General features: G+C 57.1%; 1 protein-coding gene and 1 long non-coding RNA gene across 15 annotated transcripts in view; one reads left to right on the top strand and one right to left on the bottom strand.

Moving 5' to 3' along the window:
- The window catches only part of TTC28 (tetratricopeptide repeat domain 28), a 389,347-nt gene that overhangs the window by 352,041 nt on the left and 22,542 nt on the right, over nt 1-14,764 (top strand). For all 6 annotated transcript variants that reach the window (XM_079763232.1, XM_079763228.1, XM_079763230.1 and 3 more), the window contains 2 exons: nt 1,327-1,467; nt 10,664-10,808. In XM_079763232.1, coding sequence (XP_079619358.1) covers nt 1,327-1,467; nt 10,664-10,808 — 286 coding nt within the window. The remainder of the gene's footprint in view (nt 1-1,326; nt 1,468-10,663; nt 10,809-14,764) is intronic.
- The window catches only part of LOC307094425, a 59,088-nt gene continuing 47,451 nt past the window's right edge, over nt 3,128-14,764 (bottom strand). For 5 of the 9 annotated variants that reach the window (XR_013813064.1, XR_013813069.1, XR_013813070.1 and 2 more), the window contains 3 exons: nt 11,702-14,055; nt 9,929-10,058; nt 3,128-9,568 (listed from right to left, as the gene is read on the bottom strand). This is a non-coding gene — a long non-coding RNA (uncharacterized lncRNA). The remainder of the gene's footprint in view (nt 9,569-9,928; nt 10,059-11,701; nt 14,056-14,764) is intronic. The other 4 variants (XR_013813066.1, XR_013813068.1, XR_013813065.1 and 1 more) reach the window with 4 other exon arrangements.

Below are 14,764 nucleotides of genomic sequence, written 5' to 3'. Positions count from 1 at the left end.
CCCTGGGCCCAGCCAGGCTGACAACAAAGTGTACCATCTTCCCAGGGCTGATGCTCACATGGAGCGTTCAGGCTGACGAGCAGCGTCACACGCCAGATCTCTTTGACCCGCCGTGACTCAGTAAGCGCCCCATTGCCTTCTCTGTTGTGTAACCCTGATGTCAGGCTCAGCTGTTTGAAGCAGGTCATGTTCGCCTTCCACCTCAATCTCCATGCAGAACCTCTGCCCTGTGGGCAGCAGGAAGTCCTTCCTGCCCAGATCCCGCCTCTCCAGCACCTGGAGCTGCTCGCGGCTCCCCGGACAGCAGGCACTGGAGGCAGAGCCGGCCTGTGGGCTGGGACTTACCTGTGGACTCCGTCCTCATCGTTTCCGCAGCGTCTGAGTGGAACCATCACGCCGGAGGGAGGTGGGGGCTCGGCACACGTCCGCCTCGGCTGAGCCCCCAGGTGTGTGTGCTGTGCGGTGAGGACCCCGGTGGCGGCGCCCCCGGCCACGTGCTCCTGTGGCGGCTGACGGGGTCTCCCGGGGCGCGGGGCCCAGCGGTGACGCTTCGGAAGCCTTTGTCAGTTACTGATACTGATGAGTCGGGGCGCTCCTGGGTATCGTGCTTATTTAAAAGCCGTTGTGAGAGGTTCTATTTCCTTCTGTCAGAGGGGAAATGGGAATTTATTAATTCCAGTGTGGTAGCACCCCCATGCTGAGCTTGGAAAACGGGCTCCCACATTCCAAACGGCGCTGCTCCCCCCACATGGCAGCCCCGGGTGCACGTCTGGCTCTCGCCTGGGAAGTGCCCTTTTGGCTTGTGTCTCCCTGGGCCTAGCGTGGGGCCAGCACGTGGTAGGTGCTCCGCTCCTACTTCTGGGTGGAATGGGCTGGAATGGGCGCTGGGAGGGTGGCCACACGGCACTCCCCTGAGCTTCCTCTCGGAAGAGGACCCGCCAGCTCACGCACACGAGGCAGACAGTCGCGGGGCACCTACTCTGAGTCAGGCGCACCCCAGCCGAGCACCTACTCTGCGTCAGGCGCACCCCAGCCGAGCACCTACTCTGCGTCAGGCGCACCCCAGCTGCAGGGAGTGCAGGGCCGGCTCCGCACAGCTCCTTCCCGTGGGGAGTTCCCAGCCCGGGCGACAGCCAGAAGCACCCAGAGGGCATCTCGAGAAGCACTGGACGGAAGAGGGAAGAAGCTGTGGGAGGCCAGGGAGGCGCAGGTGACCTGGCCTCAGGGACACTCAGCACCAGGGACCTGCTGGGCGGGGCAATGGCACCGCAGACTTCCGGCTCAGGGCCCCCCTCTCTGACGGGCTTTCTCTGCTCTTTCCCGCAGGGCCTGTGCCAGCAGCGAGACCGAGAGTGAAGCCGGGGACCTCATGGACCAGCAGTTTGAAGAGATGAACAATAAGCTCAACTCGGTGACGGACCCCACTGGCTTCCTCCGGATGGTTCGCCGCAACAACCTCTTTAACAGGTGAGTGTGGGCCCAGCCAGTGCGGCCCGGCGCCCTGGGGGCAGGGAACCTGCTTTCAGCGATGCTCCTTCAGCTGCTGGGCTTCCGCTCGCGTCCTGCGTCTGCAGAAGCAAGCGTGACCTCCCACAGCCCACGCTCCTCGGGGCCTCAGCGTCACAGCAGCACGTCTGGGTCAAGTGAGGGGAGTGAGGCTTGAAGTGACAGTCTGCGTGCGGCTGGGTGGGAGGCGGGTGGCCGCGTCTTCTCGGAGCCTTGAGCTGACTTCCCAAACACCGGGCGGAAGCAGAGCAGCATCACACACTTCTCTGCCGGCTGGTGCCTGTGACTCCTGGGCTGGCACCTGTGTTGACCCCTGGCCTGAGGTCGAGGGGGCCAAGGAGAGTGGGGAAGCCGGCATTGCTGGAGGGGGCGCTGGTCCAGACCCAGGCCTACCTGATTGCCCTGAGGCCCCATCCCCCGATTACTTGATCAAATCGGTTTTAGTGGTTTGGGGAGAGTCGATGTTGGAATTGCCACCAGCACACCCCTGCATCTTTCCCTCAGGGGTGATGGCTGAGCTGCATCCAGAAAAACAGGGGCAGGCAGTCGGAGTTGAGAGGCACCTGTTCTGCTGCATTTGGTTGCTTGGCAACAACCTGGGAGTCACATTTAGGTAGACCTTTCAGAGGGGCACCGGGGCTCCCTTGGGTCTCTGCCACATCCCAGGCGGGTCTCTGCCACATCCCAGGCGGGTCTCTGCCACATCCCAGGCGCAGCAGGTTGAGCCTGGAACTCAGGAGGGAAGCACTGGTGCTCTGGGGGAGGCGGCCTCTGCCGGGCCCTGCTGTGTGGGGCAGTGTGCCCGTCCGTCCCTACTCCAGGCCTGGTTTCCTCTCGTATTGTGCTGTCGGGGTGACAGCGTGTTTCCTTTCCCAGGGGTGAGCTGAGCGGGATGGGAGCCAAGGGCCAGGGATGTAGGAACTGGCAGCTTGGTTGAGAGGAGACAAAACTGGAAGCTGGTTCACCCCCATTCCTCCTCCTTCCCTACCCCTTTAGCAGGTATCCGCACAGCCCTGAGTTTTGTGTAGGGAGACGGTCAGGGGAGGCCTGGGAGTGGACCGGGCTCACATCCTCTTAGGCCAGCTTCTCAGCCTGGGAGGCAGGTGATTCTCGCTCTGCCGGGCGATGGGGTCCATGGTGGTAAACTAGAGTGGGGAGAGCTCAGGGCTCAGGGTCTGGCCTTGCCGTGTGCCAGCTGTGGGACAGGGGGCAGGCGATTTCACCATTGTTAGCCTGTTTCCTCATCGCTGAAATGGGGACAAGTTTCCTACTTTGCAGTGTCCTTTAACGTGGAAAGTAAAGGAGTTAGTATCTAAATAACACACTGACCGGCTGCCTAATGCATGGACGGCCCCGCACACCTGTGGCTTCCTGCTGTTGGCATCAGTGGGAAGGACATTGCTAACGTGGAACTCTTAGGGTAACGTGGGTGGATAGACGGGAAGGGGTGAAATCTGCATGTACTTGTGCGGCAGATGTTGGCCACTGTGGGCTGTGGCCTCACCTGCCCCACCTCACGCCCTTTATGTGGGTCCCAAACCTGAGCACAGTGCGCTGGCTGTCAGGAGCCCCTCCGGGCCTCAGCACCTGGCAAGGAGGGTCAAACCAGGTGCACCTGGGATCCTGGCTTCACCCGGGGTGGGACGTGATGTGAATTTTGCATCATGTAGTTGTTCCTTTTGGGAAAACATCTGCCCTTCTGAGCACAACACTCTGGATTAATTCATTGGTTCATTTAAACAACGTTAGCTGTGCCCGCAGCCAGGCTGAGGACGGGGCCACCCTGAGGCTGAGTGGGGAGCAGCCAGGCCATGGCACTGGAGCCGGGCCTCCCTGTCTGACTGCTTGGCACCCAGCTCCCTCCGCAGAGCCTCACCCGGCTCAGGGCTGCCCTCAGGAAAGGGTAAGGCTCGCAAGTGGCATCTGCAGACCCTTCCCATCTTGACCTTCTGAGGGCAGATTGGATGGAGGGACATGGCCTGCGTGCTTTCAGCTTCAGCATGGCGAGCGGTGAGGCCCAGGACAGGTTGCCATGCCATGTGCTCTTGGCACTTCCTGACAAGCCCAGGACGGGGAGGCGGGCCCTTTAGCCTCCATTCAAGGGGAGCAGAGATACTGGACAACCACAGAGGCAGACTCATCCTTGTCAGTCAGAATGGTGCGGGTCCTTGCAAACTTCCGGCCAGGCTTGCTTCTCACAGCTGAGGGGTGCAGGCTAGGGAGGGTGGAGACCGCCCAGGAGCAGGTGCCAACGCTGGGCTCAGGTTGTGCCTCCCAGCTGCGGTCTGCCCGCTCCTGCCACCTTGAGGCCTGCCCTGTGTCCCCTGCCCCTCGTGGGCCCCTCTGTGTCCCTCCCACGGCAGGGATCTCTGCTCCGAGGTGCTCTTTGCCACGGACCAGGACGGCTAAGCAGTGGCTCTTCTGCAGACGCCTGGTATTGACTGGCTGACAAAGCCTCGTCCCTGAGCCCACGGCGGGGAGGCGGAAGCAGCCAGTGCACAAGGCCTTGCACGCAGGAGCAGCCCGCCCCCTCTGCGGGCTCTCCAGCAGCGTGACTCAGGGTGCCCTGGCCCTTCTGTCCGGGCGGTTTGCTGCACTGGTTTGGCGATGAGGCTGCCGAGCTGATGCGAGTCAGCTGAGCCTTGGCTTTAGATTTCCCTCGCCACTCTAGACTTGGTCTTTGTTCTGCCTTTGCTTTTGAGTCTCTGCAACCACTGTTTTTCTTCTTGTCTGTGCACTTGGGCAGAAAACACACGTGCATGTTGAGCCCAGGGCAGGTACCATTAGTGAGGAAAAACGAGGCTTCTTCTCTTGTTGAGCAACCTGGCTGGGCCCCACGGCAGAGCAGCAGCCCTCAGAAAGGCCTGTCTCTCTCATCTCTGCACATGTTTGACAGTAATGCTGAGGGTGGAAGGCCAGTGTGTGTGTGTGTGTGTGTGTGCCTGCCTCCAGGGCCACACTGAAGCAGCTATGCAATGCCACCGAAGTGCACTGTGGGCCAGGAGGCCTGGACCGATGGTGTTCTGTGTATCCTGTAGTCCGAGGTCGGGGCATTTTTCTGGGTGAGGCACAGAGTGGAGGGGAGAAACCGTGGGCTCCGGGGCTAGACAGACCTGGATTTGAGACCTGGCTCTACCTTTTATTAGTTAGTGGGTAACCTTGATCCTTTAATTTTTTCATCTGGAAAATGGGGGTAAAGATGCCTGTGGGTAGAGTTGTTAGGAGGATGCAGTGAATGCTGTGTAGTAAGGGGTTTCTTTCTCTCCCCGCGTGGGTCTGAGGTTTTGATGGCACCAAAGTCGGTGATTCAACCACTTTTTGAATCAAATCTTCACCCCCAAACCTGATTGAATAGCTTGATGCTTCCTCCCCTTACACCCTCTCTGGCTGCCAGATACCAGAAAGCCTTGGAATAAATGCAGACTGACGATCCGATTGGATATCAGTTACAGCCACAGCCCTGGCTTGAGTCTTGAGATTCCGTATTCAGTTCTGGCTGGTGTCCTGCCAGGCCCGTCCTCTGCTCTCTGTTGGTGGCCCTGAGGCTCCAGGCCAAGGTTCTGTCTGCTTTCCTGTTAGCCAACAAGAGGGTGGAGTGTCCTCTCCAACCCTGACCGGGCCAGCCCTCATGGCGGCGATTCTGGGCAGGGGCCTTCCCTGCCAACAGCAGCCACATAGGTGGGTCCCGTCACTGTCCTCCTCAGGGACCACTGACCATGTGCAAGTGGACATGCGTGATAAAGGCATCCTGAGAAGTGAGGAGCCCTGCGCCTGAGCAGAGGAGGAAATGGTGCCCAGTCAAGGCAGCCACACCTACAATGAGCTCACCACCACGGAGCAGCCTCCTTCCTCCTTCCTGCCCCTGCCCAGCCCTGGAAACGGGTGCTCTGTGCAGTGCCTGTCACCCTGTGGGACAGGGAGCAGAGGTCACAGCAGCTCTAGGCTCCGGGCTCCCCAGAGAACAGGGCCCTGCCTGACCTCGTGCCTTAGGTGAGATGTTTAACCCGAGTCCTGTTTTCTCACCTGTCACAGCGGAGGGGCTGGGGAACCTTGTGGCAAGGACTGCAGTGATGCACACATGTCACAGCCTTGACCTGGCCCACACCAGATCCCCATGTCGAGTAGTTCCCTTTGTCCCCTCCCTTGCGGTAATCCGCAAGATGTCGTGGCCAGATGTGCCAAGGTGAGTGTCCTGCTCGGCTTATTCCGCAGCCCTGTGTCCAGACGGGACCCGTGTGCCTGGAGGGGAATTGAGGTCAGGAGGACAGGGCATGGGAAAGAGGTGGGAAAGGAGAAGACACTCCCGTGGCCTTGGCTTTCCCACCTGCGTTCAAGTGTTAAGGTCACGTACATGCACGCTCACAGCAGCCTCAGGCCTCGCTGGGGCCTCAGGTCTAAGCTCAGGAGGACGAGTACCCGAGCTCCCTTGGACCATGTCTCCCAGCAGGCATCCTGGGCCTCCCCTCCAGGAGCCCCGAGCAGCTGACGTGTGCCCAGACACTGCAGTTCTGAGACTTCCAACCCGTGTTCCGCAGGCGCCCATGGCGTCCCCTCCACGGGGCTGTCACACCTGGCAGGCACACCAGTCCCCGACATGGTTGCATGCGGGCGGCACTAGCGTGTGTGAGCGTGAGGCCAGCACACAGGGTTTCTGCAGGCCCAGCCCAGCTATAAATCCCCCTGCCTGGGAAATGGAGCTCTTCATCCCTGAAAGGAGATTCATGAGCAGTGAGTGCTGCCCGGGCGCCTGGTGTTTGTCATCATCCCAGAGACATCGACTGCACCCTGATGCCCTGCCCTGCTCATAGCGCTTCACATATCATCTCGAGTGCTGCATCTGCACGCACAGGGACCGGCCCCGCCCCCTCCCCGGACACGAGCCCGCTCCCTCTCCTTTCCCATCCCACACAGATGGCCATGCAGTGGAGAAAACGAATGTTTCTCCAGAAGTAGATTAATAAACATCATCTGAGGAATGAGTTAATGAAGACAATGTGGTGTGGGAAAATGCCCAGAGCTAGGCTGTCAATTAGGACAGAGTCCCTGGCAGTAAATGGACGGGCCTGGAGGAAAGCGAGCCAGTGCCACCTGCTGGAGCCGTGCGGTGGTGCAGTTGTGAATCGGAGCCGGCCTGCACTGACCGCGGCACCAGGCAGAGGAACCTCTGTCAGCTCCACCCTTAGACCCAGCAGCCAGGAGACCAGGGGTCGGAGGCCAGTGCGGGCCTACAGGTTGCTCAGTGTCCTGAAGGTTGACAAGGCTCAGTGAAAATCGCTCCCCTGCCAGGCGGGAGGCCTGACCCGTGGCCTAGTCCACGTCTCTTGCCCTCTCTGCACCTCGGTTCCTTAAACGTAAAGGAGAAGCAGCCCTGCTTCGTAGGCCCTGAGCAGGGGCCGAGGGTGTGACAGGCTGAGCTGGTGCCTAAATGGGAGCACAGTCCCTCCTGTACCTCACACTCCCGCCAGGTGGGAGCATTTCCAACCACCCAGGCCCCGGGGTGAGAAGTAGAAGCACCCTCTCTCCTCTGAGAGTCCAGGAGCTGAGGCGGAGAGCAGCCAGCCAGGCTGGAAAGTTCTGCAGAATTCAAAGCAGCACAATAGCAGGTCCCCTCACAGGACCCCTGACCTGACCCCATGGCTGTCTTTCACGGTGCCCTGGGTGCACCAGGCCATGGGACCGTTCTGGGAAGGAGCCAGATGTGCTTGCAAGGCCAGCAGGGAGCAGGGCGTCCCACACACCTGTCCACACCTCTGCCAGCCAGAGGCTTAGACCTCGGAGGACCCATTGCCATTCAGCTGTAACCGCGATCTGACCACGGGGGAGGTATCAGTGTTGCCAGCTGTCTTGGGCAGATTGTGGCACTTGAAAGATGTTCACACGAGTGGGCACACGAGGCTGCAGGGCTTTGGGCTGTGGCCGTGGCCTGTCGGTCAGCAGGGGGGTTAAAAGAGCCACCGCATTTGATAGCTTCCTAAGTTGAGTAAATTTTTTGTTTTTTTTAAAACTAGAAGAGATCTACAAGAACTTTAGTTCAGCCCCTTTTTTATAAGCAGGAAAAGGGGCAGAACAGGGACAAGCCTTGCTGGAGCCACATGGCCAGTGAGTCCCCAGTGTTGTCTGTAAGATTTCCAGGCTCAGGGCTGAGCAGCTGACAGGGTGGCTGCTTTGAGTTATCGAATGTCTTCAGGCAGATCTCTAGGCCAGGCGTCCTCAAACTACGGCCCGCGGGCCACATGCGGGTGTTTTTGCCATTTTGTTTTTTTACTTCAAAATAAGTTATGTGCAGTGTGCATAGGAATTTGTTCATAGTTTTTTTTAAACTATAGTCTGGCCCTCCAACGGTCTAAGGGACAGTGAACTGGCCCCCTGTTTAAAAAGTGTGAGGACCCCTGTGCCAGGCAGACGTGCCCAGCACCACAGTCCCTGTCAGTGCAGGAACGACACGTGAAAGGGGGTCTTGGACTGCAGTCTGTGCAGTGGCTGTGGCACCTAATACTCAGGAGGTGAGGACACGGCCCGCCGGCCACCATGGCCAGGGCAGGGAAGTCCTGCTCCTGGCCCGAGACCCTCTCCACACCTGCACCTCAGGACTCGGGGGTCCAGGAGCCCTCGGTTGCTCTAGGCCTTGGTTTCCTGCTCCCACAGCTTGCAGCCCCCGAGTCTGTCGTCCTGGACAGCTCTCCAGTGCGCACCCACCTGCTGCTGCTGTCAAGCAGAGGAAGCGTGGGGGCTGCCCGGCGGAGAAATGCAGGCAGTTCCTGGCAAGACTGCAGCAAAGGGAGGGGCTGCAGCCGGGAAGTGGCAGGGAGCCGCTGCCTGAGGCTGGGGCTGCTCAGAACAGATGCCCCCAGCTCAGGGACAGAGTCCTGATGAAAAAGTCTTTGACCTAAATTACTGTTTCAGATTGGTTGGCTGTTTTTGCTTATTTGTTGTTTTTAACCAGCAGCTGAGCATTTTCTGGGGTTTTGTTTACATTGAAAAGGACATCTCTAGGGCTTGGTGCCTACCACTGAAGAGGAGCGCTGCATGTGGAGGGTTAGTGTGGTTGGGCCCCTTTAGATGCTTCTGGCACTTCTTCAATAAAAAGACACCACGGCCATCCAGCCCTTCTCTGCCCTCCCGCTAGGCCTCTGTCCTACTCACCCCCATCAGCTAAAATCCCACTCCTTTTGGGTTCTGGATGCTTTGCAGTCTCTCTAATCCTGACACTCTGCCGGTGGCTGCATTTCTCTTTTCAGCAGAAGCCGAGGCCCGGAGGGTAAATGACTTGCCCCAGGGAGGGGTCCAGTGGGTCGGGCCTGTGGTTCTGATATTTTGGAGTAAGTCGTGCCCTGTATCTTCCCTGCACAGCTTGGATTCCTGTACCCAGAGGAGCTCAGAGCTGGAGGGGGTATGGGGTGGGGGTGGGTGGCGTGCTGTAGGGCTGTGGTCTCTTTCTCCAGCTTTTTATTTCAGAGCCTTGGGGTTTATGGAGCAACCCCATCTGTCACCATGAGGACCTACGGCCACAGCCGTTGCTCAGGGACACGGATGTCTGTGGCTGAGTAATCAGACTCAGGTCCATGAGTCCAGGCGGACACACGTCTAGGGCATGACATGAAAGGTGCACAAAGGAGGGCACTGTGTGGCCCTGCTAATGCCCCACTGTGTGGTCCCGATGTCAGCGCGGGCTCTAGGCTGAGACCCGTCCACCAAGAATGCGTGCCCACACAGACCGTGCGTGTCCCCCACAACCTCCCCTCTGCAGAGCCGCCTGCCGCTCCTCCTCCAGGGGAGCGCTGCTCTCGGCCGCATGCTGTGGCATTCAGCCAGCCTCAGAGTGTCACTCCAGGGCTATCGAGCTTCCCTGGCTCTGATGGCAGAGACAGGCCGTGTCCTCGGTCGCTTGTAATTACGTTTCCTGAGTGAGGGAGCAGCTCTCAGCCCCCAAGTCCTTGGCTCTTTCTTCCCTGGCAGTCAGCAGGGGGGCTGAGGGGGGTTTCAGCCTGGCTGTTCATTGAGGTCTGGGGGACACTGCTGAGAACACGGAACAGGTGGGGGGAAGACAGGGTGGAAGCCAAACCTGGAAAACAGAAAGGAATCTTAAATCTTTTCATGTGACAGCCGTACTCCTGGCCTGGCCCAGGAGGGAAATGCCTTCTGGTTTTCTCTTAGGTGACAAGGAGTTGCCACTCCCAGCAGCCCAGGGAACTTAGCAAAGCTCAGCAGTGTGAGGACTCAACAGAAACCCCCACACTGTGTCAGTGTCTCGATCAAGGTTAAGAGGCCACAGACTGCCCACTACCCTGCAGAAACCTCACCAGGGACTGTCCTGAGGCCACGCCAGCCAGGCTGTGGGACAGGGCCAGGGAGTTGCACGGGGCAGCTTAGTCCTTGCATTGGAAAAGGGTTTGTTTTCCCTCCTGCTGCCGCCTCTGCTCACCTTGGGGTTTGTACTCTGCAGGTCCTCAGGGCCTCTGCAGTGCCTGGCAGGTAGCTGGAGCTCAGGAAGCAGTTTCTAAATGAATGAACGAATGTGCTCTTCCTGTGTGGGGCGTGTGAAACCTGGGGCCCTTGGGATTGAAAACACGTCCATATTAATACAGCACTCCCCGCAAACACTGGACATGAAAAACAAAGCAAAACAAAGCCCTGCAGCCAGTGCTCCTCAGAGATTCCCAGTGCCTCCTGCTGGGGGTGGGGCCTCGGGCCAGTGCGTCCTGGGCTCCCGTGGCTGCCCAGGGGCCGAGGTTGGGGCCCACTTGCTCCTTGTCCTGTCCGAGCCTCCTGCCCGCAGGTTGGGTGGCCCTGGGACACTGTCCTCCTTAGTGTGGTGGCTGCTGCTGATTCTCATGGCCCCCACATTTGCCTGCACACAGTCCCGCTACGCAAGGATGTAATCATACCCTTTGACCAGCACTTTGGCTTTGGGACATTTGATTATACAGGAAAACTCCACAGAAATGTGAGTTGTTGAGTGCAGCTGGCTTACCCTCCTGTTTCTGTCAGTGCTCACTGTTCTGTTACCTGAAAGGGAGGAGAAGGGGCCATTCCGGGAGGGAGCTGGCCGGGTGTTAGTCAGCTCTGGCTGTGGGCAGTGCCCACTTGCCTTCCCAGGAGCTGGAGCACCGTGGGGGGAGTGGCAAGGCCCTGCCTGATCCCTGGCCCCTCTCTCTAGGAGCTGCCAGAGCATGACGAGCTTGGTCAGCAACACGATGTCACCCACCAAGGATGGGACCTCATCTCTTCCCCGGAGGCAGAGCTCCTTCGCCAGGCCCCCGCTCCGCGCTCTGTACGACCTGCTCATTGCACCCATGGAAGGGGTAAGTGCCCCCCGGGGCCGCGAGGCTTCTCGGCGTCAGGGTGCATCATTCCTGCTCAGTGCCCACGTGGAGGTTTCCCAGAATACCAGCCTCCTCTGCCCAGCTTCTCAGCCAGCCTTTGGAAGTTGGCTACTTCTACGTCGGCAGATCCAGGCTCAGACCCTAGCTCTGCTCTTAACTAGCCTGGCAAGTTCAGCCTGTATCCCAGGTACAGAATGAATGTGCTCCCTCCCCAGCTTCCTCAGACACTGGAAGCTCAGGGCACACCCAGCAGTTGCCTGTAGGAACCCCCGGAGCAGACACCATGGGGACAGGCCCCCATGGCCGTGGCTCTCCGCACCCTGCTGGGGTGGTTCCTCATGGCCCACCTCCCATTTGAGGGTCTGGCCTGAGCAACTTCAAGCCAGGTCTGTGCGTTCTGGTGAGAACGGGTCCCTCGACCTCTGCCAACATCAGGAGTCACTGACGCCATCAGAGTCCAATGTCCAAGATACCCTGGCCTTGCATTTCTCCAGATGACTGGGAGCGGCTGTGGCCAGGTTTCTGTGGCCCTAGTCTTTGCACACCGTTTTTTCGTTATTTCAGAGAGGAAGGAAGAGGGAGAAAGAGATAAAAACATCACTGATTGACTGCCTTCTGTACACCCCGCACTGGGGACCGAGCCCACAGCTGGGGCATGTGCCCTGACCGGGAATCAAACCATGATCAAGGGTTCAAGCCTTAAGCAAGTTAGAACAATGATTGAGATCATCTTCATAAAGTTAAAGAAAGAAGGGGAGTGACAGTGTCTTAAAGGCAGTGGCCTCCCCTTGCCTCCAGGAGCGACACTGTGTGAGCGATGTGACGAGGTTATGGAATAATCTTGAGGAGAGGCATTGAGCTCGAGAGCATACCCTTAGTTTCTGATATTTACAGCTGTTTCTTGTGACGGAAGTGTTTGAACATGGAGTCTGTCTGCTTCCAATGATACCGAGTGGCACCTTTCAGAGGCTGTTGTCGTAAGTGACCAGAGCAAGGGCTGTGCAGTGGCTACTAAAGTGCTCTACTCACAGTTTCACGAAAAACGCTTAGCTGAAAGGTTGGGCTCTAATCAGTTCTTTCCATCCGCACTTGCACCCAGTTGTTTGTTTATTTACACGGTTCCATGTCTGATGTTGAGGCTGGTCAGGTGGGGCAGGTGGGCCAGAGTCAGAGGCCTCAGGGCCACAGGGAGCCTGGGGAGGCCCCTTAGCTCCTCCTCAGTGCTGCCCCCTGGAGAGGAGGCCTGGATCCTCGGGCTCCCACAGCAGGCACACCCGCTGCTCTGAGGCCACTAGAGGGCGACGCGACACCGCTGCCAGACAGCCACTCCTCCACGTTTTCATTGCAAGCCCACGCTTATGAATCACTGACACTTCAAGACTGAAACGATTAGCCTCTTCATGTGGGGCTGGTAATTATTTGAACAACTGCCTCTGTTTAGCCGCAGTCCCGTTGCTAAGGGACTACTAGGTCAGCCAGTAGGAACGTGGAACAGAATATTTCGCCCTGGGCTGCACCAGTGCTTGACTTGATCTGGCTTAAGGGAAATGCCACCGGGCTCTTTCCTGGAACCACCCTGCGCTTCACTGTCAGGATCAGGTGAGCATGTCCAGTCTCTGAGGATGGCCGTTACATGTGATGGCATATGAGCCATCGCCAGTCATTAAGTCAAATCCTGTCTGATACCAAGGGAGAAAATGGCACCACAGAAAAGTTGCAAGTATTTAGCGTGAAAGGGGACTGGGACCCTGTTTATGTCCAGTCACAAGTCACCCCTCAGTTTGCAGATGGCGCTTCATCCAAAGCCAGAAGCTGCGTTAGACAAGGAAGCAGACTTAGAACAGGAAAACCCTCAGGGTTTGGTCAGATCACCCCTTAAAGGTCCATTTGGGGAGTTAGGACTTCTTTTAGTCTTTGCCGTCCTTATTATTTCCATTCATTTCAGTTCCTGGTTTCCTGTAGGTACAGCCTTAAAAACCAAGGCTATAGGACAGGTAGCCCGCGTGCAGGTCTTTGATAGCTGCTCTTGACGAGAGGGGCTGCTTGTTGAAGTGGAGTTACCTGTTTCAGAACTCCAGAAACTTGATTAAAACTGGCTGTTTGAAAACAACCCCCCTCCCCCCCCCAAAAAAAACACAAAAAACAAAACCAAAAAACCACAAAAAACAAAAAACTTGCTGTTTGTGCTGGCTAGGTTGGTAAACTGCCTTCCTAAACACGGGAGCTTGGGAATTCACCCAGACCTCTCAGCTAAGATGCGAGGCAGGGGTCTGGCCCTGCCAAGGCTCAGCCGTGAGGAGAGCTTGGCTTTGGCTGGGTCATGACTGTAATTACTGCTCTGGGGAAAGGACTCTTGCAAAATCAAGTAGCGTTAATAACCAGCTTACCCTCGCACAGGTGCCCGGGAGATGAGACTGACCATTCAGGTGCCTGTTTTCTAAATAGCTTGGAGGGTTCGGAGAGAGCCAGGGAATGTTTGTCCATGGAAACAGCCAGACGGACTCCACAGTGTGGAATGGAAGATGAGGCCCTTGAGACTGGCAGCCCCACGCCAGGCTATCTAATTGACTTCTGTGCAAGATGTGTAGTCATATTGAAATGAGGACATCACCACCCAAGGACAGCAGGCATTTCCACAACTGATTAGGAGAAGGAAAAGTGGAGGCAATTACTTATAAGCTATCTGTGCCACTGAAACCAGTGGTGAGAGCTCCGACTAGCCAGCAAGTTCCCACGAGGTGAATGGTGCTCTCACCCAGGTGAGTGAGACTGGGTGAGAGTCATCTGGGTTCTGGCTCTATCTCAGCCTTACCTGGCAGGTTCCAGGCACACTGAGGCGCGCCTGCCATTGCGGGTGCATGGGCTCACTTTGATGAGGTCAGTCCAGAAGGGGAGAGGCCCCTATTGCACAAAGACGCCTGCAGCGTGAGCAGCCCCTCTGGCTGATTCGGCTGTTGGTCCCTGCAGACTCGGAGTGGCTGTTGGTCATGCTTCTCCAGCACTCAGTTCCGTACCCCTCCCCTGGTTCTCCAGGCTGGCCAGGGGTGTGCTGTTTGGTTGGCAAAGAATACAGTTGAATGGGCTGAATTTTTACTTTTGCATTTCTGGTTGAAATAGTGTCTGAAATCTTGGTAGATTTTAGTCATGGCTTGAGAGTTACTTACAACAGGTCCAGGAGTCTCCCCCTTGCTTTCTGCGGTTTCAGTTACCTGTAGTCAGCCATGGTCTGGAAAATATTAAGTGAAAAATTCCAGAAATAAACAATTTATAAGTTATAAACTGCACACCCACCCTTCTGAGTATGGTGATGAAATGTCACTCGGTCCCTGCCAGGATGGGGATGATCCTTTTGTCTAATGTTTCCATGCTGTGTGCTACCCACCCGTTGGTCACATAGCAGCTGTCTGCATTGTCAGATCGACTGTCACGGCATCACAGTGCCTGTGTTCACGTAACCCTTATTCTACTCAGTGCTGCATTCACATAACTTTTATTGCAGTTTGTTGTTGTAATTGCTCTATTTTATCACTAGTTATTGTTAATATCTTGCTGTGCCTAGTTTATAAATTAAACTATCATAGGCATGTATGCATAGGAAAAACATAGAACATGTAGGGTTCGGTATCATACGTGGTTTCAGGCATCCTTTGGGGTTCTTGGACTGTAGCCCCCTGGGTAATGAGGGACTACTGTGTGTGATATTTGCTGAAACTGTATCCATCCACCCATGATGCCAGGATTCTTCAGAGCATCACAGAAAAGGTTCTTCTACCTTAAAAACTTCTGTTTGAGCAGCGGGAGTCCAGGTGCCTGTGGGCCAGAGGCCTGCTGAGTGCACAGGTTTCCATGCAGACAGGCCAGTGGGAAGGTTATTGCCACGTGAAGACTGCGAGGTCACAGAGGGACCATGTTCTGGGCTCCCCTGGATGTCTCAC

Source organism: Cnephaeus nilssonii (assembly GCF_951640355.1).
Source record: "Cnephaeus nilssonii genome assembly, chromosome: 22".
NCBI classification, from domain to species: domain Eukaryota; kingdom Metazoa; phylum Chordata; class Mammalia; order Chiroptera; family Vespertilionidae; genus Cnephaeus; species Cnephaeus nilssonii.
This window is presented reverse-complemented; position numbering and strand designations above follow the sequence as displayed.